This window comes from Petromyzon marinus, chromosome 39 (assembly GCF_048934315.1).
Source record: "Petromyzon marinus isolate PM22_M1 ecotype Great Lakes invasive population chromosome 39, UKy_Petmar_22M1.pri1.0, whole genome shotgun sequence".
In the NCBI taxonomy this organism is placed as follows: domain Eukaryota; kingdom Metazoa; phylum Chordata; class Hyperoartia; order Petromyzontiformes; family Petromyzontidae; genus Petromyzon; species Petromyzon marinus.
In genome coordinates, this window is record NC_133705.1 from 12,210,933 (window position 1) to 12,238,645 (window position 27,713).

General features: G+C 40.4%; 1 protein-coding gene and 1 long non-coding RNA gene across 3 annotated transcripts in view; one reads left to right on the forward strand and one right to left on the reverse strand.

Annotated features, from left to right (window-relative positions):
* IFT140 (intraflagellar transport 140) overlaps positions 1–14,348 on the reverse strand; it is a 50,647-nt gene extending 36,299 nt beyond the window's left edge. Inside the window, exons 1-11 of one of the 2 annotated variants that reach the window (XM_032968253.1) lie at positions 14,210–14,348; positions 12,162–12,325; positions 10,942–11,160; positions 10,482–10,603; positions 9,614–9,759; positions 8,653–8,828; positions 5,662–5,753; positions 4,197–4,303; positions 2,880–3,028; positions 1,346–1,549; positions 174–246 (exon numbers count right to left, since the gene is read on the reverse strand). In XM_032968253.1, the coding sequence (XP_032824144.1) occupies positions 174–246; positions 1,346–1,549; positions 2,880–3,028; positions 4,197–4,303; positions 5,662–5,753; positions 8,653–8,828; positions 9,614–9,759; positions 10,482–10,603; positions 10,942–11,160; positions 12,162–12,302 (1,429 nt within the window). In that variant the 5' untranslated portion in view covers positions 12,303–12,325; positions 14,210–14,348. Of the gene's footprint in view, positions 1–173; positions 247–1,345; positions 1,550–2,879; positions 3,029–4,196; positions 4,304–5,661; positions 5,754–8,652; positions 8,829–9,613; positions 9,760–10,481; positions 10,604–10,941; positions 11,161–12,161; positions 12,326–14,103 lie in introns of both variants that reach the window. The other variant, XM_032968254.2, reaches the window with a different exon arrangement.
* LOC142930488 (uncharacterized) overlaps positions 8,150–27,713 on the forward strand; it is a 111,822-nt gene continuing 92,258 nt past the window's right edge. Inside the window, exon 1 of the long non-coding RNA XR_012946413.1 lies at positions 8,150–8,477. This is a non-coding gene — a long non-coding RNA (uncharacterized LOC142930488). The remainder of the gene's footprint in view (positions 8,478–27,713) is intronic.

The following is a 27,713-nucleotide window of genomic DNA, read 5'->3' on the forward strand; positions in this document are numbered from 1 at the left end:
ACGTTATAGTTTATTGGAAAAGTTATCTGTTGGAGTTTCTAGGATTAAGAACATCGATGACATTACATCATTCATCATTTCTTTTTTTTAAAGTAAACATGAAGCTGTATGTAGTCCCTATCAGTAAATTATTTGAAGTACTGTATGCAGTTCTCTATGGTAACTTTACTCACCAGTATTCTGAAGGATTGCTCCAGAAAGTTGATAAATAGTTATCTGACTTCCATTCCAAACAGTTATCAGATCCTGGAACATAAAGGAGACAAGTTAAAATCCTGGTCGGGACTTACTCAACCCTTTGGGGTCAACGAGTACTACATTATGAGAAGCCAAGGGTGGTGGTCAAACATGAGAACTGCCTTTGGCTTTGAATGATTCTATTTGAATATTTTTCAGGTTTTATAAAAACACTAGAAGGCAGCCCGTCCTTGGGATGAGTTGACATTTTACATGATATTCACCTGACCACTTCAGGCATTCACCATTCACCAGACACTCACCACTCACCAGTCAACAATTTACCTGACCCTCACCACTGTTTATACGATATAGTGGGTAGCTCATTGAAATTCAATGGCTCACCCCATCCTGGTATGCACCTCTCCCCAACAGCAGAAGCCGTATGATTTTCCATTGTAGAATTTTTAAACGAGATTTTGGCACTCCCGTTACATATTGGGTCATTGGAAATTGTAGAGTGGCTTGATAAAACTCAAAGGTTAAAATATTTTCAGAATTTCAACCTTGCTCATGTAAACCACATGAGCTTCAAACAGGGGTGTTAATTATTGACTTAAAGCTTTCGTGACTGCAGGAATTCATACTCTTTGGGTCTTTCGGTAAAGTCACGTAGATAGAGAAATAATAAAAAAAAATCACGGCGTTTTGATCGCAACACAAGCAATCGTCTTCAGGTAAAAAAATACAGCAGGCGGACTGCTGAAGCAGGAAGAAATATAGCGAGAGAGCTATTGCAGCCATAGGTTATAAAGGTTTGAGATGGGTACAACCCAAGGGTAAGTGGGCGGTGCTAGAGATGGAATTTGCAAGTAAATGTAAGATCGCAGAGCTAGGTATACCTGGGCCATTGTATTGATAGAGATTAGCATGTCAATCTGTAATGTAACCCCACAGATTGCTTTGGGGGGGGTGGAGCTAACAAGGAAAATGGAGGGGGCTATGCTATAAAGGGCGTGACAAGGCACACTTTATCCACGACATATGTATTTGTTGCACAACCACTTGCTCAGATGTGGACAAAGCAGTTGCAGGCGGTTAAGTTGTGTGATTTCGAGAACAGTTTGATCATGCGTCTGACTCGACTCGGCTTTGGATATCAAGTCACCTGTGTCACGAAAATGCCCCGGATGTGAAAGTCAGTCTTCAGGCTATGCGGGGTTGACGACAAGTAGAAGTAGATGGAGAGGTGGGTCGGAGCCACCTGCACAGCTGCTACTTGCTGGTTGAAGTGTGAGGACATAACCTGTTCACTGAGGATAGCCACATACTGCACAGCATTCACAGCCAACAGGTTTTTTCTTGAGCCCCACTGTGAAGGCACAAAGGGTGACACGCATGCGATGGATGCACCACCGATTAGCACAGTTGGCTATGTACAATGCAAAAGAAGTTCAACATACATACGTACGTACATACATGGGTAGATAAGGTAAAGGTGCAGCCCTGAAATTACTTGTTCATGCAACTGCTGGCCTCCACTAGAGGAAGCTCTCAAAAGCCCATCTAGAGGGTATTTGGCCTATTTTTCCATGATGACCAGATATCTTAGGAGCCGTGGGATACCCACACTTTATCCCACCACACACAACCTACTGATTGTCTGTGATGTGCTCATTTATACCGCTGTGTGGACAGAGATGAACATTAAGAATTAGGGGTATTACTAAAAATAATCACCACAAAGTATTTCTCAACCATGCAAGCCAGAATGAAGGTAAACACATAAAATATGTATGGTCTGATGAGGTTTCCTTGATTTATATGTCCTGCTCCTCCTTCCACATACTTGATAAGAGGCACCCTGATAAAATGCACTAAATATAAATTATCATACACAAGCCTAATTTTAGATTCACAGAAAATATTTTTGCATTTTTTTCAAAGCCTTAACATTAATTTAATTATGAAGGCAAACTTACCAGGTTGTGGTTCTATTTTTCATTACGCATAATACTATAAAGCTGATTTACCGTATTTCCCTGCATATAACCCGTGGGGTATACCTTTTAACAAACAAAACAAGACCCTGCGGCTTATATGGAGGTGCGGGCTATCCCAAAAATATTTTACATGTGTGACATATCATGACTCGTTTAATTTTTTCATGGTAGGACTATCCACTACGCAAAACTTACCTTTGACTAAATCACTGTTGAATAAACCACTCACACAAAAATTGCACGTTATCAGGTTTTAAATGATTCGAATTGTTTGTACAATGAAACGACAATGTTTGAAGTGGGCGCACTTTGTTTACCGCGACGGGAGAGCTGGGGGGAGAGAGAGGTGGGGGGGTTGGGGGCGAGGCAATGGCGTTACCGTAGTGCCGCTATTGTCTGCACAGTGTGCAATCTACCAGTGCTAAAACTACGTGTTACTTATTTATTGGATATTTACTTTTGTTACTTATTTACTGTTTTAAGTTCACTCGTTTCCGGTTAGTTTGTTTTCTTTGTGCACGGTATGATTTAAATGTTAATAATTGATAGTGGAATGTATTACAAATGTAAACTTCGTATTAATATGATGGAATTAAGCTGCGGTAACGACGTTAAAGATACGAATGCATGCGGGTTATATGCGTATGCGGGCTATATGCGGGAAAATACGGTACTTAATATTCCCGGACCCCATATTACCTTAATCTGGATGAGGTTTCCTGTCAGTTCTGTAGGGGTTTGCAGTTTCCATTTGTCTGAACTCTCAACATTTTCTGAAAAACGGGATCCCGGTTGGATTTTCTTCCACATCGATATTCGGCCTTTGTTTGTTCCACCAGCAAGCATGCCTGACATTAAATTGAGCACAGTTAAAAAGAAGCTTTACAACAACATGATTCACAATATGCATGCCATATAATACACAGCTTTAGATACTCAAAAGCTTTTTCGACAAGTACAAAGGCATTAAATCAGAAAGTAAATACACCTTCACAAAATATGGTACAAACTGAGCCTATTTATATGGATTTTTCTGTAAACATCCCCATCCTCATACCTGAGAACCCACTCCAGATTTAGTCCCGACCTCGGGCTATTAAAGTTGTTTTTGTATTTTTTTCCAATTTTATTCCAATATTGTTATCGACGTCATTTCATGAGATGAAGTATCCATTTGGAGGGCGTGCAGAACAGTGCAACCCAGTGTGTTAGAGAATGCTGCATGGAATGGGAGTCTCACAGAACTACCTGAGATCCATTGAAGTAACATTTTGCTCAACACATTAAAAGGGTGCAATTTGATAGAGGACTCCCACACACTGTTACAGCCAAACATACTTTACTGCATTACAAAACAGATATTTATTCATTCTTAAGAGCCGTAATTAAGTAAAAATGTGAAGAACGTATCTCATGGCTTTTTCTGTTACTACCACAAACTTACTACATTTGAGAACTCGGTATAATCACAAATAGCTTAGTATGCCACGGTGGCGAGAAGTTAACTGTCTCGTCTGGTATACAAGGTCATGGGTTCAATCTCAACCTTGACGACCTGTATCGAGTTTGCGTGTTCTCCCTGTGGTCGCGTGGATTTTTATCCAGGTCCTCCGGTGTTTTTCCCTCCACATTTAGAAACATGCGTTTGGAGTATTTGGCTACTATACATTTCCACATGATAGACCACTTCGTTGGTATATCATTTGTGGCCAGGTCGCTTCTGAAAGAGACGTTTCAGTTTCATTTATTTGGAATAACCCTGTGAGCCATTCGGCTCTTGATTCGGGTGCAACTGCTCAGTGTGCCTTACCTTTTAATTTGTTTTTTATCTGTCCCGTCTCTGTGGTCTAACCTTCGAGCCGCCTGGCCACTCCCCAAGCATTCTTATCATTGGCTATTTCTTATATTCTTTAACGAGGCGTTTATTAGGCACTATATCCTGTGTATACGTGATTCATATATGCACATTTAACCACAAATATACATTTCCAGATATGCACATATATGCAGCATTACCTTTTGAAGGACAGTAAGATACACAGTTGATTGTTTCCCCCGGCTCAAATCCCACTGCCTCATCAAGTGCCAACACGTAGTTCTCATCTCTCTCAAGGTCCCACAACCTGCCAAATTCAATAAAGTAACAAATGACAAACGGTAATTGATTTTAGGTAACAACTAGCTACCATATTATTGCAGTATCCATCAATATGAAAATATAATAGAATACCACTATAAACAATCATCATGAGATATATAAGGCACTGTTAAAACACGATATGGTTCAATACACATCATATAATTAGGATGATGAAAATACTATAACATGATCAATTCCAATCAACAATTATTTCCAATTAAATATCTATTGTAATAGGGTTTTCCCCATTTTTTCTGGCAACAAAACTGAAACCTTTTTACGAGGAATCATGTGTGCATTAACCACAATATTTGTGGCCAAAATGCAAACAAAAAAACACACTGATAATATATGCATTGTCCTTGAAACTGATTGGTCCACACCAGAGACGGCTTTCTTTTGAGCCTCGTCTCAATTGGTGCTAGACCAGAGGACGACAATTGAGACGAGGCTCAAAAGCCGTCTCTGGAGTGGACCAATCAGTTTCAAGGACAATGCATATATTATCAGTGTGTTTTTTGTTTGCATTTTGACCACAAGTGTTGTGGTTAATGCACACATGATTTCTCGTAAAAAAAGTTTCAGTTTTGTTGGCAGAAAAAAGGGGAAAAACCCTATTATTAAATTTTGGTACTGGCAAAGGAGGTCTAATGATATATCTATTGTGTTTCTACAACCAAATCTGCTAAACGATGAAGACACAGATCATATCCGATGCAGTGCCCTAAATACAATAAATAAGTACTTGAGCAATGATGAAAGCACTTATGGAATCTTTCATTAGGCTTTAATTTACGCTTTTGCAATGACTGCTCACAAAGGGATAGCTTCAGATATCTGAGATGCATTTGGAACCAGTCCTTTTTGCAAACTCGTACAATGAAATTACATTAAAGATGAGAAAGTTGAGACATGGTATGTTATATTCTTGGTTCTTTCGGTAAAGTCAGGTAGAAGGGAAACAATAAAATAAAAAAATATAAAACTATACAATTCTCACGAATTTTTATTATTTTATTGTTTCCCTTCTACGTGACTTTACCGAAAGAGCCAATAATATGAATCCCTGCAGTCACGAAAGCTTTAAATCAACATGGTATGTTGTTTCTCCAGGATAGCACACCAGTTTACAAGGTCAATGTTACTTTGGCTGCCAATTACCAGACGTTTGTGTATTTATTTGAGTTTCTTTGTTACACGGATGATCCCGTATGTTTGTATTTTAAGTTGAACGTATATGTATTACCTGCATGTGTTTCATATATAATATATAATGCATGTGTACATGTATGATGCAATATTCATGTGAAAAAACCTACATGTGTAGTATATTCAGTATACCTTATTACAATTTCTCCAGTTGCTGTAACGAGCAATCCATGGTCTGCCCAAACTATGTCAGCTGAATGTCCAGCTTTCCCACTTAACTTCACCTACAAAAAGCAAATGGATTTATTTATGAACAAAAGCATTCGCATTATTTATTCACACAAAATACATTTTCTTTAAATATTTAGACAAAGACAGCTGTAAAATATGAATAGCCTATTGAGAGAAAATAAACTTTCCATTATGCCAGTGGTTAAACTTTCTGGTATATCAAAGCGATTGTTGTAGAGATACAATACAGACTTGTTCTATTTTTGATGAGCAAATGGAGCCAAATGAAGCTGCACACCTTAAAACGCATAAACAATCACAACATCTCAATTTTTTTTATATCTTCAATAATGACTTTAATAAGCACAGCTTACATTGGGGGATGCGTTCCTGAAAGGTACGATGACAAGTATCAAAACGACGTGAAGGCTGAGGCGACGGATACAAGAAGGGATGGATGATGCTGTCGGTGACTTAAGTGAGGGTTGTGGTGGCGCAAATCAGGTAGTGGTGTTAATAAAGTGACCATGTATTTGCGAAAGGACGTAATTCGGGGTATTATTGTATTCTCCTTTTAGATTCTCCCACAGGGGTATTGTTGTCTTCGATTAGATTTGATCATAGGGCTGTAGTTTCACTGTAAATTAAAGGTATTCACTTTGCCAGACCTTCAAAATTGTACGTCAAGTGACCCAAAAACACGTCCAAGTGGCCCTATCATGAACAATTCATATTTTTGCCCCGTCATTAATTATTGAGGAGCACACAACCTGCACATCATGCCTAAATAAAATCAGATGGCAACATGAAATGGTGATATATGCAAGCTGGGCCAGTGAATGGGAGATGCCTGCCACAAGCTAATTAACATTATTTAAACCACGTGTAAATAAAATAATGAATGGAATGTCCAAACACAGTTCTTTACATAAGCATGATTCCCGAGGTGTATTTATTACAATATATGCTTCACTTGTATACAAAATATGTATGAATACACACATTCATTAAATTATAATTATATTCCGATGGTAACAAGCACTTGCACAACAGTATAGCTAGGATTATTAGGGTTCAGTGGAATATCCAAGACAAAACGTGTTTATTTTCAACATTCGGGTCAGTATAAAAAGTAATTAGAACTCTACAATGTCGTCTCTAATTTGTCATCTCTAATTGCCTTTATTGTGGTAACTTCTGAATGCTACACACAATTGCCATTGACTTACATGAGTTTCAGGTCACAAACCTGAGTGTGCTAGCGTTTCCTTCAGAACCCAAAACATATAATTGTCAGCCTCATATCTGCAATGAAGGATGGCTGAGCAAGATTTTCCATCCAAATTAATACCAGAGACAAGGTACGACAGTCCCACAAGACCTTGGATTGTACTGCGAAATAGCACGAGAGTCACGAATATACGCTGCTCTTTCAGCCACTACGCCCCCACCCTCTGTAACTCCCTCCCAAGGTAACTCCATCTGGTCCCCCTCTCTGATTTCTAGTCTCTCTTCAATACATTGCTATTCGTGTTCTTCGTACTCCTTAATTATTTCCTTTCTCTCTTTCCCTGTTCCTCCTGTTACCTCCTGCTCTTCCAATATAATTATTTTGCTCTGACACGTTTGTTACATTATAAATGTAAGTTGGATTGTTAAAGCATTTTTTTAGAGATAATTTAGCATCACTCTACAGGGTGGTACAGATGTCTTGTGACCCATATTTAATTCTCTAAAACTTTATATTTTTTCAATGTGTATTTAAAACAGTAATGAATATGCACAGGATAAATATGTTAGGGGCAAATTAATTGCGGGCCACAAAACATGAGGACCACCCTGTATATTGACTGTACCAGTTGAGCTGTGGAAACACAATGAATCATGAACATCCCATGGAAATCTCAGGAACAATGAGCATAGCCTTGCTGTTTGAATATCAGTGACAGTTGATCTCATCATTCACTGCATGGTAATTTTAATTCTGGCTCATAACTTCTAATACATGTTCCGCACCTCTGATTAGCATGGTTGGCTCGGTATGGTACGAAATATGTTCAACATCCATACAGACAATTGGGGCATACTTCGGTTGCTCAGATTTAAATTGTCATTGCGAAAGAATAAGGCAAACAAATGTTATTTATTCAGTTTAAAGATAAAATTACACTCTCAAAGCTGATAGAATTCCCATTTCAGTGGATATTCCTCAGACCCCTGAGGGTTAGGGGAAACCTTCCAACCTGTCACCATTACAGTGGCATGGGGTCACCAACTTTAATACAGATGAGATATCCTATAATTGCCAAACGAGGATGACCTGACTGGCAGGTGCACAATGCTTCCGCTGGATTAACTAGTTTTAACAGCTTGATCTCCAGATGTATTAAATTATTGACGTTTCACGTGCTTGCTCCTGATTGGCTGTTTGTGCACATGCCAGCCCTATTCCACAGCTATCAATTACATGACACCCAGAAGCTCCGTTGAAAGTACAATGGTAGTTTGCATAAACTGTTTTGAGTTTGCGGAGGTGGAACGAGCTGCAAAAGATTGCTGAAGCTGCTGCAAGCTGCCCAATATACTTGTGTAAAGTCCAGAGTGTGTATGTAAGGAGATATTGGAAGTTAATACAAAGTTTGGTCAGGCCAATAAACAAAGCGACTGCTGTGTTTATTCAGTAACTTGTGATGGATAACGCTAAGGCACTTGAAAACCCAAACGTTGGCAATATTCCGCTTGCTGTGGAAGCCTCAGACTCAACAAGCCAATCTAAGGTAAGCTACAGACAACGTATAAATTGGCAGGAAAATTGTTCCATACGAACTTAAACGATGTCACGTGTTTAATATGTTGAACTTCTTTCGCACCATACGAAGCCAACCGTGCTGATCGGAGGTATGATAAACTTGCCCGTGTACATATGCCCTATTCATTTTTCGAAAGTCTTACCTTCATTATTTCTTGGACAGAACCATCAGAGTTCACGCAGTACTGGGAAAGAACAAGTGATTCTGTAATAATAACCAGTACATCCTTTCCCTCTGCAAACATCATTTTTCTTATCGGGCCATCGCATGATAACACTTGGGAGTGATTTCCACTGTCATCGATGTGATACACCAAACCTGTACACAGTGACACGAAAGCATAGCAGTCATCTCAAATTAAATTAAGCATGTGGTTAAAAACGATTGTGAACCCCCAATTCTCCACTTCAATTTAAACGTCCCAGGAATACATGAAAGGCACTTGCTTCCATATACGATTTTCGATTGTAGTAAACGTAATATCTGTTGCTGAAATACATTGTGCTAATCATCAACCACAAGTTAATTACTGTACATCTTGAGAGTATGGTTAAGGCTCTTGAAACCATAGAGTGTAAGCTGCTCTTTGCATAATCCTGTATTAGTAGTGGTCCTGAAAGTTACTTTTTGGAGATGGTTGAGTGGCTTGTATTCGCAGACTACAGAAATAGTATCATTATGGCTGATGCCTGATCTGGCAGAAGTTGGTGTGGGGAGATCAGCAATGTTCATGATGACCTATTTATACTTGATGCCTGTTTATAATGCTGATATTGTTAAAAGTTGCCAATTTTTTTTTGCCTAATCTGTACTGGCTAAGATGTTTAAATGTTTGAAATTTTTGGTGAGAAGTGTAGTTTTCATCTATCAGTCTCCTTTATTAAGGGAAACTTGAGCTTGTATATTGCAAATCTCTTCAATAGTTCTCATGTCGCAAACTACATTGCTGTAATGTAAGTTGGAGTATTAAGCAGATGTTTAACAGAAAAACGTGACGGAACAGAAAAACATGGAGATTTCCAAATTCCACGCGTATACGTAAGACAGAAGTGCCACCTGGTGGGGGAGAGGGATTGGGCTTCACAAACAGCGTTTTATATTACCATCAGATGAACTGAGAAAAAACGCAATTCCTTCTTGAGAATTGATTGAGGCGGCTGATCCAGGCTTGTTTGACTTATTCCAGTTGAACATGTCCAAGGCACTTTCATCGCCGTTTACAGCTGCTCGAGCAAACCGAGCCAAGTCACTGGCAAAACGGGCACATCAGTCAAACAGGTCTGTCACCCTTCTCGAATAGACATGAGGCAGTGATAATCTGTTTATCGCCCCTGATTTGGGGGCAAAAAATTCCACATTCGTTTTTGTGGATAACCACAAATAGAAGATGACTGAGCCATCTTGATTAGCTTGTGATATCGTTTCCCAAATAATAAAATTGCCTCATTTCAGTTGCTAATACTGTACGTATATATATTCTTGGTTCTTTCGGTAAAGTCAAGTATAAGGGAAACAATACAATAATAAAAATATGATAATATTATTGTTTTATATTTTTATTATTATATTGTTTCCCTTCTACGTGACTTTACCGAAAGAACCAAGAATATGAATCCCTGCAGTCACGAAAGCTTTAAATCAAAATTCAACTGTACGTATACATTTAAAATGTGAAATACACAACCGTTCCTAAGAGTGCATTTCAGATTGGTGGTAACTTTTACCAGGACATTTTAAAAAGTTAAAAACACTTTTTGCATATGTTTTGCAAATTTCGAATGTTTATTTTCAGCTCCACAATCGGAAAACGTTTGTCGCAGTTGACATAAGTACTGGTAACTTTCCATTTTACAAAATATACATTGTGCTATCTTGTCTGAATGAATTTAATCTTGAATCCTCCACTGCTGCGAAAAGAACCCCGTTTGATTCAATCAAACAATGTGGTGAAACGTGCACCATAATACTTACTCTTCAGATTTTCCTGGCCTGAAAACACAATGCGAGAGAGCCTTTTCCAACTCGAGCTTAAAAAAAATATTTCCATGAAATTTTCCTCGCTGGTCGACTCTCCAACAAATGACAAGTCCATCCTGTAAAAAAAAAGTAAAACGATGTTACTATTGATGTAATTACACATTACAAGAAGAGATTTTTAATTGTAAATTGATAGCCATAAGCCAAATGTGTAGATGTTATTTCAAACAGTATTATGCAATATAAAAAAAATCTATATACAGTATTTGGTATATAGATCTAGTAGTGACTTTTTTGGGTTAAATGCATCCATATTCATGATCTATTTCAAGTACACATCACCAAACTCTAGTAATTATGCCAATGTGAGGGCAACTATAAGTCAAAGCAATACAGTAATTACAACCGTGTGAATGTACTTCATTTATAACCCGAAAAGGTGTTGCCGCCTTACCCTGTCTGCAGAAATCAGGCGAGTTCCATTGCTGCTCCATTGCAGCAGAGCGATGTCGGCACTGTGCAGTGCTTGAGCCTTGTGCGTTTCTTTGTCGAGCTCGTGATACACAAACACCTCTCCAGTCTCCCAACCCACAGCAAGCAGCGGTCTACTTGGGTGCCAGGCCAAAGCCGTTGGCAAAAAGGCTCGTGAAATAACATCTCCTGAGCACTCTCCCTGAACGTGAAAGGGAATCGGTCAAACATCACGATTGTTTTGTGGTAGTGGAAACAACAGGCTTGCCCTTTATAAACATTATTTAGAAGGCACTTGCAAAGTCTCGCAACATATCGCTTTGTAAGATAGTTTGTATCTGTCGTGACTTCATTAAAGTCTGAGCAATGTAATTAGAACAAATGAAGAATATATTGTAGTGGTACTCGAGTCAATGACGTGAGCAACAACACGTAATGTGAGCAACACTAAATGAAAAAGGAAATACTCTTTGGTTCTTTCGGTAAAGTCACGTAGGTATAAAATAAAATAAATCATGCCGTTTCGGGCGCAACACAAGCGTCCGTCATCAGGTGGGAAAGTTTTCCCGAAACGTGATTTATTTTCCTTAATACCTATGTGACTTTACCGAAAGAACCGAAGAGTATGGATTCCTGCAGTCATGAAAGCTTCAAATCAAGATTGAAAAATGAAATGTAGAAGAGAAATGCAAGCTGTAAAAATGTATCTGAGATTATTTTAACACCTGCATTCGGATCCATAATTTTGTATATCACGGAATGCAGACTGTTAGATTTATATTCCTCATGCTTTTTTTTAGAACTCTTATTAGTAGGCAAATAAAACCACTTCATTCACGTTATCGCACATTAGAGACATTTAAAAATCAGATGTACACAATTGACAGCATTCTTATCCTTTTTGAATTCAGACTTTCATGACTGCAGGAATTCATATTCTTTGGTTCTTTCGGTAAAGTCACGTAGATAGAAAAAATAAAGGTAAATAAAATAAAAACTACGTTTCGATCGCTTGTGTTCTGTGATCGAAACGTCATAGTTCTTAATTTATTTTATTTTTTCTATCTACGTGACTTTACCCAAAGAACATTCTTATCCTGTTTGGCTTAACAGGAAAGTGCCCTTGATAATATTGTCTTAAATTAACAAACGTATTTGCAAAAGAGCAATGCATTACATTTATAGTATGCGATATAAACGTACCTCTTGGGTGAAAATCGCTACGCTTCCTCCATTGCCAACAGACGTAACAGCGAGCAGGGGATTGATGTTGTGCCAAGATATCTGAGATGGCGTTTGCGTCTCATCATGAAGCTTGATCTTTTGATCAAAATATACCGCCATGGAGAAAAACTATCATTCGTATGCTGCGAATAAAATTGAGAACAATTACTTTCGACTCATTACAACTCTCAACTCCATAGCAAAACAAGTCACCCACAAAAACCTGCACACACACACCCTCGCGTACGCAACTCTTATTTTTTCGCTCCGCAGTATCCTCGCATTTTTGTTCAACCTTCCTTCAATCTGTACATTTACTTAGATTTCAGGGTGCAATTACGGTACTTCCAATTAAGCATGTGGTTTATGATGGGTCTGGGGCTATTATCAGATTTCATTATTTATAACATTAAGGGGTGTTGCGTGAATTATAACTTGTCTGGCAAGAGGGCCCACCATGATTAGTATTGCTATCTTTAATTTTAACAGAGATGCGTGCACATTTAAATACATCCATTGTGTAGCAAACGTAGGCCACAACACAAGAATGAACAAGCTTGGAATGATTTATTTTGGTTTTATTTGGGATTTGGAAACAAACGTGGATTACTGAATTCTATTACAAGGGCCTTGACGTCAAGTTAAAATTGCACAGCAATGCTGTGCACATTTCCAACAGAAATTGCCTGCAGGAATCGGTCTATTAACTCCATGCAGAGCATTATACTGGAGTAATCTTACCAACTTTCTTAAAACATTTCAAAAAGTCTACCTTTCTCTCCTGCCATTACTCAGAGTTTGTTTCTCTCCCATGGCAAGTTCACTTTTCCCAGTGAAAGCCTGCAATCACGTGACGTTGTGAACAGAGGTCCATTTGTGGTTTCCTTAAATGTGTGCATACAATGTTTAACCTGGGCAGACACCACTGGGCTATTCACAAAAAATGCGTTTCACGCTTGTAATTGACAAATGTAAATAAGTTACTTAAAAACACACACACACCGAGATGAATAATACATATAGCCAGGCATGGTTACGTAACATTTATTGTACACGGGGCTTCCATCCACTGGCATTTGCAGCTATTCGGAGACTCCACTACAGCAAATGGTAGACGCGGTGGGATTTTCTCCAGCTACACTGCTTTTTTCACACGTAAAATTCCAACACTGGACCCTCATACTGAAATGTTAAAACTTACTTGATAAATGAAAGTCACACTAATGATGGACGCTTGTGTTGCGCCCGAAACGTCGTGATTTACTTTATACCTACGTGACTTTACCGAAAGAACCAAAGATTTTTCAGTGTCACTACAAGAGCATACGTCAGGTATCTTCAGCCACGATGTATCTACTGGTGGATGAGGACATCCAAACGTACGTAATGCGCGGGTCGCGTTATTTAAAGATACTTTTGACCGCGCCGGTCAGGGTAGGTTTGTGAATGAGGGGGGGTGGTGTGGAGAAAATACGTAGATAACAATAGTACAGTACAACAATGTATGTTGCTAGACTGCCCTCAGCTTGCCCACAGCGTAGGCAGCCGCCTATAAAACATGTCTTATGCGAGATGATCGCCTCACCCATCCAGGCTAAATGTCTACTTAGCTTCCGAGCGATGTGATTGTGGCCAGCTCTATGCACACAGGCGCCCTGCAGAACGCAATGCGTTAACGCAGCAAATACACTACCGTGCAGCCCATCAAATGCATTTGCCGCGGAACATTTTTAAGACGCGGTTTTCTATTTAGACGCTACATTAAATAGAACACTGTGTGTTGTTTTAAGTCTCATCTACGTAACATTTAATTTGGCTTCAAGGCGACGCCGAAGCCTATAGCGCAGGCCGCGGGCTGCAAACAGCGCACCGCGTCCATATGCAGCTCAATCTCGTCCGTCGCGCCACGGAAAATACATACAAGAGAATAAGCATAACCGAGCCTCCACCTCTTCTTCACACACTTGCATCTTAACGATCGTGTTTAAATGAAGAAAGGGAACTGTGTGGCAGAGTCCCTCACTCACTCTGCGCGTTGTACGCCGGTGCCGGTTGCCGTGGTAACGGCACCCGAGCGTTTTACGGAAATTGCCGAATCGCCTCCGGCTCGAGGAGGAGGTTGATGGTTACGGAAATTGCCGAACGGCCTCGGCGAGGTTGGTTTCGATGATGGTTACGGAAATTGCCGAACTACCTCGGCGAGGGAGGTTTCGATGATGGTTACGGAAATTGCCGAACTACCTCGGCGAGGGAGGTTTCGATGATGGTTACGGAAATTGCCGAACGGACTCGGCTCGGGAGGTTTCTTAACCGTTCGAATTAAATCATTTTATTGCCATGCCTTTCTCTTATCCGTGTGATACTGCACTTGGAATTCATCTCCAATTCATCTCCAATGAATTCCAAGTGCAGTATCTCGAATACATTCTTTCAATGCGAACTTTATAAACGTCTCCAACCGAGTTTTCGGTTTAGAAACAGAGTTCGGCATCACGATGATCCAGTATAATTGCACGCGTATTGTTTTCATACATAACGCGTTTGCTGTTTTATATGGAGATATATACTCTGTACAAATCCGACCACATTTATCAAATCATTGCCCAAAACCTGGCGAAAGATAACGTCCGTGTTTTTGATCCATTTGTTTATGGCAGGCTGTATGTACGCATTTAAAGAAAACACGTATATAAAGAAAACACACACACGTGTTTTGAGTGCGTTACAGAACCCATGCGTATGCATGATTATTACTCCTCCTTTATTTGTTCAGCCTTTCCGGCCCTTCAGACCGCTGTCAACCCCTGAAGTGTCCTCACGGGCTACCGTGTACAGATACCACAATTCAATTGCTTCACATTCAGTGGTAGATCCAAGAGGAGAGGGGGTGACTAACTAATCTCCCCACCCCCCCCCCCCCAGTTTAGATCCTGAATGTTGGTATTTTATTGATATTTACCGGACAAAATACATAGAAAAATGTTTTGTAGGGCCCGGTTAAAACAAAATCTGGACGTCTCCCCTCCCTGAGAAGTTTATATATCAGCCTCCGTTTTAATTTAAAACTATACCACTTTACGCCGTCATATATGCAACAATTCAAGTTCGATTGAGTGGATCACATGCCCACCACAAGGTTAGGTGTGAACCACTCTAAGGTGCAGGTAACGTCAATGGGATCAGATTTATTGTAATTTCTAGAGTTTGTCCGCCAGAGGGGGCCACAATTCATTACAGTGTGTGCAATGCCACACCTAAACCACCAGGTAACGCACCAGCGTGTACCGTAATAATCATAATCGGACATTGGATAAAGGATTCCTCCACAAGACATCATATTCAGGCGGTCATCACGGGGAGCAATACATTAAAACATTTTTCGATGAAATTGCGACTCAACCACATTGAGCCACAGCAGAAATGAGTGGCTAAGAGCCACGTGTTTTTTTTTGTAAATAAAGTTCAGTCATTTGTCAACAGGCACTTAGTAAGTCCCTCCTCACATCGTATCGGTCGCCGAGGTTGTTTGACTATAACTTCACCGCGCCGTTCGGTGTGGATTGTTGAGGCTGCAGGGGTGCCCATAACCGATTCACATGTCGCACGCCACTAATGTTGGAGGTAACTGAGAGGGCACGTGCATGGGTGAGATTGGAGGAGGGATGTGTAGGCACGGGAGAATCCGTGGTGGATCGGAGATTTGTGAGGGTAAATAGCGTGGAGCCAATGGAGGGATATCAATATTGAAGCCATGTGGTGTTTACAAATGATAGCGTGAAATTAATTTTAAATTTTATATCTTTGCAGAGTTTCAATTTTACATTTAAGACATTTTGGAGTTTTGCTAAATGACCGGTCGGCGAAGACCTTACCAATCTGCGTTTCTCTACCTCGTTTAATTTTACGTGTAATCCGCTCTTGGTTCGTCCATCAGCATCTGTGTCATCCATTTAGCATCATGGCTATAGAGGACAATGAGCTGAAGTTTAATTGAACACGGCGCACTTTGCTAAATGGAGTTAACATGAACAAGGAGGTGGTAAAAAGGGATCGACTATGCAAAACACCTGGCTGAGAAAAATACGATGGATCAGAGTGCAGAGTGTATTCCAACCATTTTAGCAATGTTTGAAATGCCTTGAAATGGCAACTAAATAGGGGGAATCTTGAGTGTGGACATGGCTACTGTGGAGTTGACCATAACTGATAACAAAAAAGTACATTTGTTAAGAATGTTGTCAACATCACTTATATCATCGATTGGCTTAAATCTACCCTGTGATGTTATTCCGGCCATGTTGGATGGTGCAGTGGGAGAGGATGATGTTTCATGGCTCCTTACACGAGTTCCGTCTCACTAAAACTGCTTCGATTACTCTGACTTATGAGCCACTTTCTGTTACCACATTTATGATCTCAGTAGCTTGCCAGATTTGCGAGAAATTTTGAGATGAATTCCTGTTCTTAGCCTGCAGATTGTGCGCCAGGTGCTGCTGGCTTGGTACCACCTGATGAAGTAATGATAATTTGTCTAATGATAATAAACTATTATGGTACTTAGTGATTTCGAGTTTGCATTCTTAAATCTGACAGGACGGCTTCATGAGGTGTGAAAATGTTTTTTGTTTGTCAAAAGTGAATGATTTGGTTGTACTGTAAATATTACTCATGAGTCGTGGATAACAAACGTAGCATTGCATGTTTTTTTTTGTGTGAGAAAACACGATCACGCATTCCAGACACACTTCCACAGGTGACTGCTCTCCCACGCTCTAGCAATGGGAGGTTTGATTACTTCTGTCACTGCAACATTTTTTTTTGCAGCTAAGAGTTTCAAATGGTCGCATCTGAAAGACTGCAGATATACCACTACAAATGTGCACAGACTACGACCAACAAGTGCAACAATGCGTACATTATACTCTTTGGTTTTTTCGGTAAAGTCACGAAAGTAAAATAAAATATGATAATAAAACAACTAAATTAAATCACGACGTTTCGGAGGCAACACAAGCTTCCGTCTTCAGGTGGAACAGTCACAGCAAGATAGCTGCATTATTTTACCTACGTGACTTTACCGAAAAAAACAGAGTATGAATCCTTGCAGTCACGAAGGCTTCAAATCTAGAATTATTGCGTACATTGCCCTCAAAGCTTCATGGTTTCGTTTTTTGAAAAATGTAATTTCACTTGCTGTGGTGCAATAATGGTACACTGGACTTGCAATCCAGAGGTCGCCGGTTCATTCTCCCAGCACAGCAGTTGAAAAACGGGCAGGTGTCTTATATCCCCTGCTGCCCCTGTCCATGCAGATGTGTACATTGGTACACCACCGTTGACTGGCAGGTCATGTGTGGTGGGATAAAGTGTCGGGAACTCCTACCTCTTTTACAGATATCTGACCAATGTTGAAGAGTAGATCGAATACCCTCTCTAGAATTCCATCTCCAAGTGATTGGGAGACCCTTCTGCCAGCAGTGAGTCTGAGCAAGTAATAAACATGGCTGCACATGAAACGTTTTACTCGCATAAAAAGGATGTCGCGTAACAAAGAGGTGCCGTTTCTCTGTTTTTTTTTATTGGGTATCTAATTCACAATGAAGTAAAAAGGGTGTGCCCTTTGACTAATGTAGTACGTGTGTTATCCAGTCGTTGTGTTTTAGGCCCGTGTGAGCCTTCACAGGGGCACCCCACCTCCTCGGCTAGGGTAACATGGCTGGCATGCGGAGGACTGGCACAGGAAGCAGTAGAGACTGAAGTAGGGATCGGAGGTCAAATCTGTTTAAAATACAAGAGAGAGAGAGAGAAAAAATGAAAACAACATTAGAGTACTTTTTTTAAAATTGTCAACAAGATTTTCTAATCTGCTAGAATTACCGGCAAGTTCGTGAATTAGAATGTGTCGTCACCGATGACATTGTTTTAATTGTGCTGGATAACATGGATACTTGTTTGTTTGTGTCCCTGAAGAAGCTCCCCAGCACTTGCACAGAAACGTCGGACATCGTGCCGAACAACATACAGTAAAATCCAAAATACACGAGAACTACATTGTTTCGGCGATTATCAGCAATGTAGACTTTGCCAAGTATTTTACCCAAAATCTGACACAATGGAACATTTTTCAGTTTAGGAACATTGCCTTAAAAAGTAATTACTGACTGACAATATCTGGAAGTTTCCTTGCAATTTACTAACACCAACGTAGTATATATAGTGGCTGTATATGACCCTTAAATACGAACCAACATTTCTAGTAATTGCAACCAACTTCCCGTTTTAGTATGCTGTTTGTGTATATGTGCAACGTATATCGTGCATATGCATTTTTACATCGTTAGCTATTGTCTATCAAGCGCAGGATGAAGGATGTAACCATCCTCCACGGTATTGCATATTCTCTCAGCGCGTTCTCTTTTGGATGCGATTCCATAACCAGTCTGGACCATCGGCCATCATCTGTTCTCATAATGCACTGTCCCCAGCCTATTTAAACTGATCTACAAGGTCATCTCTCTGTATTCTGAATGTAACTCCAAACATTCGTCTCCCCCACGCTTCTTTGTGAACGTTTCAGCTTTTTTTTGGGTCCCAATTTCTTTCTCGGTTTCCAGGCTACTGATGCTATTGTCCATATACCATTCAACATGCACTCATTGAAACATTTCATCAGCCCCCAAATGCTATATTGATTTTCATCGTGGAATTTAGTATTCACAGAAGCACTCCAAAGTTACTGTTCTTTAACTTTGTTTATTTCATCGTTTAAAAAAATAAATCTCGATCCACCTTCAAGAACGAAGGGAGCTGCTGTGGTGTCATGGTTAGCATAGTGGACTTGCCATCCAGAGTTCGCTGGTTTGATGCGAAACTCCTGGTGCGGAAGTTTAAAATAATGCGCAGGGTTATTATATCCTCTGACCGTTAGGAATGTGTCCTAGATTCTAAAACTATTACGGTACAAGTTAACACAGATTGTTTAGCAATGATCGTTGTCGTGATGCATAGCGTCGGAACATTCACACAGTGTTTAAAAAAATCACGATGTGGTGACGTTTGATATAAAAAGAGTATATTTTATATGCTGTGCGTCAAATGACTTGCTCTCTCAAGTGTACTTACGTTCACTTAGACGTTTAGAATTAGTACAGAACAAGAGTTAGGTTTGTCGCAAACAACATTTGATTTTAAAATAAAATATTGTATTTCTTGTTACTTCAATTCACCACAATTAACTTTATTGTGTGAAGCAACATTGAAGCAAATGCATGGCTTCTTAAAATAACGAGAATTGTACATGCAGTTAGTAGTATTAATTTTCGTCGATAGTTGCGCAGTGTTACTACACGATGGTACCTTATTCTCTGGATTCAAAGATGCACTTTGACACTGACCAGCATGCTGAAACTTGGTCCAACAACTCCCATGACTGATACGCAATGGGGAGAACTTCATCCATCAATGGATTGATGAAGGCTGATCGCTGGTGGGCTTTTGCCATACCGTATTCTCCTAGGTAAGACACTTTCCCCCACTGTATTTTTCACCAAAATGTTGGGTTCGTCTTACAATCCAGTCGTGTGTGTGTGTGTGGCCAGATTTGTATAACTTATTGACACCGGCCACAGCTTTCGGGACGAGTCTTCATTTCCAGAGCTTCTTAAAATCCACAGAATAAGGCACCAAAACACGGCACGTGAAAGCGTGTACAGCATAAAAAAATGACAAGTTCTTCACCTCTTATTTTGATGAAGACACAATTGCTCATTTGTGGAAAGTTTTGACAAAGAGGGTGAAAGGTCTGCGGCAACTTATAATGGTAGCAGAGGGTAGACAGAGAATTGTCATCAAGCCCTTCCTCTTCAATAATCGCAGACAGCTGCATGACCTGCGTGAGTGGAAAGCTCCATTGTCCAACCTGCAGAAAATAAGGACATACAATTTCACTTCACCAGAAAGAGAAATGTGAAATGGTAATATGTAAATTATATGTAAATAATAATAATTGACAGCTCTTTTGTCCATCTATTGTCAGATGAAGGCCTCCCCATGCCCGTATCAGCAATGGGGGGGTTGGTCATAGTTATTCCTCATTAGTGGATGCGAGGATCGGGAACAGTTCTGACTCATGCTATCCGTAGCCAGGAATCGAATGAAGAATATATGACGGGTTACCAAGTTCATTTCAGTGTGCGAACTGCTGAAACTATGGCTGTGAAACACGGCGCATTGCGCTATAAGAATGGCGCTAATACCAAATGCACCCGCATCAGCGATTGACGAAGGGAGGTGTCCACTGATGTTAGTCGTGGGTAGGAATTGAACTCGGATCGCCGGCTGCATCGTGCGCCATTTTCACCCCACCCAAAGGAGAATTGGATAACGACATTCCACAATGTCATACGTTTTATAATTTCAATTCCATGAACAGAATAATGTACATCTCTACTCTTGGACGCCAATGACCAAATCGGTCAGAAAGTGCCAGATTTCGTCAACTGGGGAGTTGAACAGAGTTGAGCCTGGCTATAGCCGACATGAGTGAGAACGATGCAGGAGCAGGTTGTCACAGGTTTGCTGTTTTGGGACTCTACGGTGGGCAGCAGAGGGCAGTGCTGCCTTCTCGAAACTTGCGCCCGGTGGCTTGATTAAAGTAGAGTAAGATTAAAGAACCTGCAGGGGATGCATCCAACAGTGGATTTAGGAAGGCAATATAAGCACATGTACATTATTTGTGAGTATTTCATTCCGAAATAGACAACGTAGGCGAACTTATTTTGTATCTTATATTCTTGGTTCTTTCGGTAAAGTCACGTTGAAGGGAAACAATGATATATATAAAACAGTGATGATGACAGTCATCATCACTGATGATGACTGTGTTACAGTCGAAACGTCGTGAGAATTTTATTGTTTAATATATATTTTATTATTTTATTGTTTCCCTTCAACGTGACTTTACCGAAAGAACCAAGAATATGAATCACTGCAGTCACGAAAGCTTTAAATCAAAATTTATTTTGTATCTGTTAAACATTATTGTGCATGTTTTTTTAGCTCATTTTGGATATTGTGAAATTATCCTTGACCTTAAACAGAAAACATGACATCAGTCTTAAACTCAATATTATTATTATCCACACACGACGGAGGTGTCACGAGTGTTATATGGATGAGCAACTTGCGCGTAACCTGTGGAGCTGTTGAACGTTTAGTAGCAACAGCGAACATGGCAATACATTTTGATTTAAAGCTTTCGTGACTGCAGTGATTCATATTCTTGTTTCCCTTCAACGTGACTTTACCGAAAGAACCAAGAATATGGCAATACATTGTTAATGCTTCATTTCGTCAGGTTTATAAACACAATTAAAATAGACTCGTCGTCTCATTCGCAAATTACGTGCAAACTTTTGGGCAATCGGCCTTCGTGAAGCATATTAGGCCTTGGATTTGTTGGAACGCGTGTCAACTAATAGAATTTGCAGTATTCTCAGGATGAAAATTACTATTGAAAAAAAGTTTTTTTCCGCCTTTTGCTTGCTCTTGAAGTACAACAGCTACCAACTACGACAATAACAGTTGTCAAGTCTGTATTGTCGATACACACTCGAGCAATTGCCCTTGTACTGCATGTGTTGAACTTCTTCTTTCGCACCCCACGGAGCCAACCGTGCGAATCAGAGATGGTGCGGGGGGGAAGGACAACACAACATTCCGTGTTGGGGGTGGTGTTGGGGGTGGTGGGCTGCCCTTCCTCCCACCATCAATGAGAAAACCCGGTGTACACGGGGAGCCCATGAGAATTTGCACATGCATATGTGGACGGCACAACATGTGCTCTGACCTGTGTGACCCCCCCCCACCACCCCCTCCCAACATTTGCCTGCTGTCAATTCCACACGATGTCAACATTTTGGGATATTGCGTCATCGCCGATTTATGTGTTGATATTGTGTGCATGGACTTGGATGAAAGAACAACATTTGGCAAAGAGACATCAGCTGATATGTTGTGTCCGGGGGGGCGGGGTGGGGTGGGAGGTAACCTCCAATATTTTGCACACATAATAGTACGACTGTGCGTGCATACCAATGTTATCATGGAAAGTCAGGACTAATGTGTTCTACTCATTTGAGGGGAATTTCAGATGGTGTAATCACATTATTATGACATTCCCTCTTGGTGTGTTTTCCTATTCACTCGGGCCACAATTTTCCAAGTGTCTGATTTTTACTCAATTTACAATGATACCTGATTTTAATGTTTTCCCATGTCTAACATCCAGTATGGATGCTCCTTGGAAAATGTTTTGAGCATTAGTGTGTACTCGATAGTTATAATCCGATGGAGGTAAAGGTGCAGCCCTGCAATGTCTTGCTCACACCACGAGTCGTGCAAAACCTTTGGTCTACTCTTCCACCGCTCGCCAGACATCTTTGAAGAAGTGAGAGTACCCACACTATACCCCACCAAATACGTGACCTGGAAATCGACGAACTTTTATATTGCTGGGTGAACAGAGAAACTTAAGAAACGTGCACCATTATTTCTACGAATGCACCAGGAGATGAACCGGTGACCTCTGCATTGCAACTCCAGTGTGCTAACTAGTGCCCCACGGTAGCATTCCCATGAACCATTTAAGCAGTAGACAATAGAAGTGCCCATTGTTCTGGCTTCGAAATCCTTCACGGGCAACGTATGTGCAACAGTTTAGACATAAAGAGTCGTTTGTTATAATCGTTATAATCTGCAACACAAAAGCCAGCTTGTTAGAAAAACACACTATCATGCGTTCATCTGACAAAGTGAAGCTGCGTAGAGTTTTACTTTAGGTGTAAATTGCATGGTAAATAAAGTATAATTTAACATGCATTTCCATAATAATGATAATTACAATGCTATTTGTAAGTGCACAATATTTCACGGACAGTATTCCCCCCCTACCCCCCACATAGAAAAGTACAACATTACATTAAATTTGAATTGTAATTGCTCTATTTTGTATTCTCTTGTTGGAATAATTAGTTTCAACACTAAGATCAAATCGGTTTCCTTTGCCAATTGCTGCAAGTCGCGGTCAGTATTTCTTAAAACGTGAAATAGACAAGCGATGTATGTTCTAGATTTTAAACTTAATAGACAATGTTGTCTTGTGATAAATAGCCTTTTTTCAACAATCCTCCAAACATGGTATTATTAATGTATAGAACTCAAATCGGTATTATACTATTTGAGTGAGAACAGCAACATAGCTGAATTATTTAATGTTAACAATTAATAATAATGATAGCCCTTATCTGATCCACTGCCTCATGTAAAGCCTCCCCATATTGAGTTGGTAATGGGGGTAGTTTGACCATACGTCACTCTTCTGGTTTGTGCAGGATCGTGAAGGGAGTCTCCCAGGTCCGTTCAGCATAATGGCAAAAACAAATACTCGAATCTATTGATAACGTTTAATTCATGAATAATATTAATCCTCAGTGGCACAATGATGTGTAACTTTATCTTACAATGTCAAGTCATTTAGCTTTTCACGTGCAGATTAATATCGCATACACGAAGTGCGTAACATATGTTTCTGAAGAATAATGAATAAAATCACGTGAACGATATGAAAGCACTCACAGGTGCCACAGCGCAGGTGATCGCGGCATTGCTGTCTGGCACTCTGGGTAGTGCCACGTGTTGTTCGGCACGATGTCCGACGTTTCGCTCCACGTGCTGCAAGCTTCTTCAAGAGCTCGGTCGGAGCGACGGCGCTCCCAGCACGCGGAGCGAAATGTCGTAAATAATGTCGAACGCAACCCGCGGTAGAGCCCGAGAAGACGCTGTCGCTGGATTCGGCACTCCGTCCGATCGTGTGTCCCCCTCGACATGCTGAAATGTAACGGCGCCTCACTTAAGGAACTCCCCAACAGCACGTGGAGTGAAACGTCGGACATCGGTGCCCTCTCACAACTCGTGGGTACTGCTACCACTTCAATAACCACCGCAACCAAACAAAACAACAAACGTCGGCGAGCTTGCGTGATTTGGCGAGGGACTCACCCGAACGAGGGGCTCTCTTATGGCTTTTTCGTACAGACTCGCGCACGATGCTCCGTGCAGCGTCAACAGAGCCCCGGCGAGACTCAAGACGACGATGAACACGTTGGCCTCCATTGCGTTTTCTTCTTCTGAAAGTTGAGTTGGCAGCTGGCGAGTTTCTCCCTTTTTTAAGCTCTTGGCGCCCGCAAATCCTTATCGGTGGAAGAGGGTGACGTTTGCATTCTATATATATACACGCGGAGTGATGACATTGAGCTTGTTAATCTACGCACGTGTTGTAAAGTGAGAATGGCATCGATTTTAATAGCGCATTCACGAGCAGATTGTTTTATGGTACCGAAGAATGGTGATTGCGGTGTTATTTTTTTTGTCTAGCCTTAACCCTTGACACGGCATGTTGACAGTAACTTGAGTATTATTAACTACGTAGCCTACCTTCCTACTTGAAGGCTCAGCGAGGTAGTGCAATAATGTGATATAGATGGAGATTTTCTGCCACTACGGAGGGGTAAATATGCACGTTATTTTGTATCGTATCTTTCGCATGTTTAAATTAATGTTTAGATATCCTTTAAGTTAAGGAAATTATCACACGTGAAATGCATGCGTTACGTAATGCATGCTGGAGGATAATCTGTGCGGACATTACACAGCCTGGGATGTGAAATTATAATTAAGTTATTACTCTACTGATTATCACTTAATTGATTAATTGGATAACACGAAAATAGTAATATTTCTATACCTGATAAATTGGTATAACAATTTTGCCCAATATTTCCTTCTTTCGAATTTCCCTTATTGCATATTTTGCAAGTGTTCTTCGTGTATTCTACTCACGCTGCCTGGAATTTCCTGCCACTGCCAATACTCCTGAGATTACTAGACTATGACCTTTCTTACAACTGGTCTTTTTGAGTTTCATGTTTTTTTTTGTCCATCAGCTTTCATGTTAAACGACAAAGCAGGTAAGTTACTTGGGTTGCTGACGGGTTACTCGTATATATGTTTAAATGTTTAGCACGTGACTTAAAGCAATTTCGGACTTTAGACTGACCCTTGCCTGCCCGATGAGTTAGCTCAACTAACCTCTGGGTCAGAGTTTAATTTATAAACTTTTTTTCTTCAGATTATTCAAGCCATAGGCATAGACTCAACTTTACTTGCACAAAGCTTCTCATTTACTCATTCATGACTATATCCTTAGTAAGTCATTGGATTTGGAACAATTTATATCAGTCACCTTTGATTTTTGTAATTAAATACTTTTGGAACTGTTTATGATGTTTTCACCAACCGAATCCTAAAATGCAATTGTGACATCAATATGGTTTTCAAATGCAATTTTACTGTGCTGTATTCATACACGGAAATACAAATGGGAAACAATAACATTTCCATGCATGTGTTTTTGCTCTTGGAATAATGATGTGTAAAGCGAAGACGAACTACTGGGTGTCAGCCAAAGAAAGGGGAGTCGTCTACTGAAGAGGTGGAGCGATTTTAGGTCTGCTCGTGTACAGGAGATGTCACGGTGGCAAAATGTTCACTACCTCGCTTGCTATGCAGGAGGTTGTGGGTTCGATCCCGTCCCTAACGCTTGTATATTTGGAGTTTGGATGTTCTCCCTGTGGTCGCGTGGATTTTTCTCCAGGTCCTCCAGGTTTCTCCCTCCACATCTAGAAGCAACGCTTTTCGAGTATTTGGCTGCTATAAATGTCCACACGATAAGCCACTTCGTTGAGCTATTAATTTATGGCCAAGTTGCTTCTGAAAAAAATAGCTATACGCCTTGGTGGGCCTTATCTGGTAAAATAAAAAAATGGATGCATCGCAACACTACGAGCTGGCAAGAGTTGATGAATTCCCCCACCTGTATGCGATGAATATGCCCTATTTTACAAAAGCAACTGTGTAAATGTGTGTGGGAATGTGCACATCTGCGAACGTCCCTCCCTCCCTCCCCCCCCCACAAAAGGGGCACGTTCCCCATGGTGGTTACTCCAGTGCAATCTGCAAATGTTTAGCGAAGTCTATAAGGCGTTCAGTGTAAACATGCATAAATACGGATGTTTCTTTTGTAGATGGTTCTCATAAAGATAAGAATAACACTTACTAATAATATGGGACCTTTCTTGCCAGTAATCAAAATATAAGAATAGGTTTTACCCTTTCTGGCAATAAAACAGGTGTTAAGATGTTAAAACACCAAACAGAAACCTTTTGCAAGATATCCTGCTTCCTGTGTGCCTATGTGTGTGTCTCTCTATTTGTCTTTGTGAGTTTCTCTCTGCTTGTGTGTCTGTCTGTGTGTCTCTGTGTCTGTGTTTTGTCTCTCTCTCAAATTTAGCAATCTTTGGAAGAACGCAATCAACAAGGTGGGGTGTTGACGGTATTGTTGGCCGACTCTCTGTATTGTATTGCATTATATTTCCATGGTTACTATGTTTGTTTTCTCATTCATTTGTACCTGATGATGGTTGCTTGTGTTGCAATCGAAACGGCGTATTCTATTATTATTTAATATCTTTCTACGTGACTTTACCGAAAGAACCAAAGAGTAATAATAGGGGTTTCCCCCTTTTTTCTGGCAACAAAACTGAAACCTTTTTTTACAAGGATTCATGTCTGCATTCACCACAATACCTGCAGTCAAAAGGCAAACAAAAAACATACTATGATAATATATGCATTGTCCTTGAAACTGATTGGTCCACACCAAGGGACGGCTTTCTTTTGAGCCTCGACCCAATTGGTGCTCGACCAGATGGTGCTCGACCAGATGACGCCAAAAGGCGGACCAATCAGTTTCAAGGACAATGCATATATTATCATAGTATGTTTTTTGTTTACATTTTGACTGCAGGTATTGTGGTTAATGCAGACATGAATCCTTGTAAAAAGGTTTCAGTTTTGTTGCCAGAAAAAAGGGGAAAAACCCTATTATTACATTTTGGTACTGGCAAAGGAGGTCTAATGATGAACCAAAGAGTAATTCCTGTCTGCTTTAACCACACGTACTTGTGGTGCACATGCAAACGAAAACATGCTCTGATAATATATGATTCCTTGCAAAAGTGTTCTCTTTGATGTTTTAGCATCTTAACACCTGTTTTATTGCCAGAAAGGGTAAAACCTATACTTGTGTTTATACTTCAGGGACTATTGGCAGTGTCTGGTATTGTGCAACTGACCAACAACTCTCCACGTTTCTTTCTGGAGCCCTTTGTCAATTCACTGCTGGATGAAGGCCTTCCTATGCTGCATCAGTCATGGTCGTTGTTGGATCACACTTTACCTTGCTGGTCAGTGTGGGCTGGTGAAGGGGGGAGCCCCGCGGCTGGTTCCGCTATCACCCACCGCTGATGTTAGCACGACAATTTAATATTTTCGGACATAATGCAATTAATATGAATCTGTTAAAAAAAGTGTGACGTTGTCCTTAAAAAAATCCCAAAATGTTTTAACCTGAAA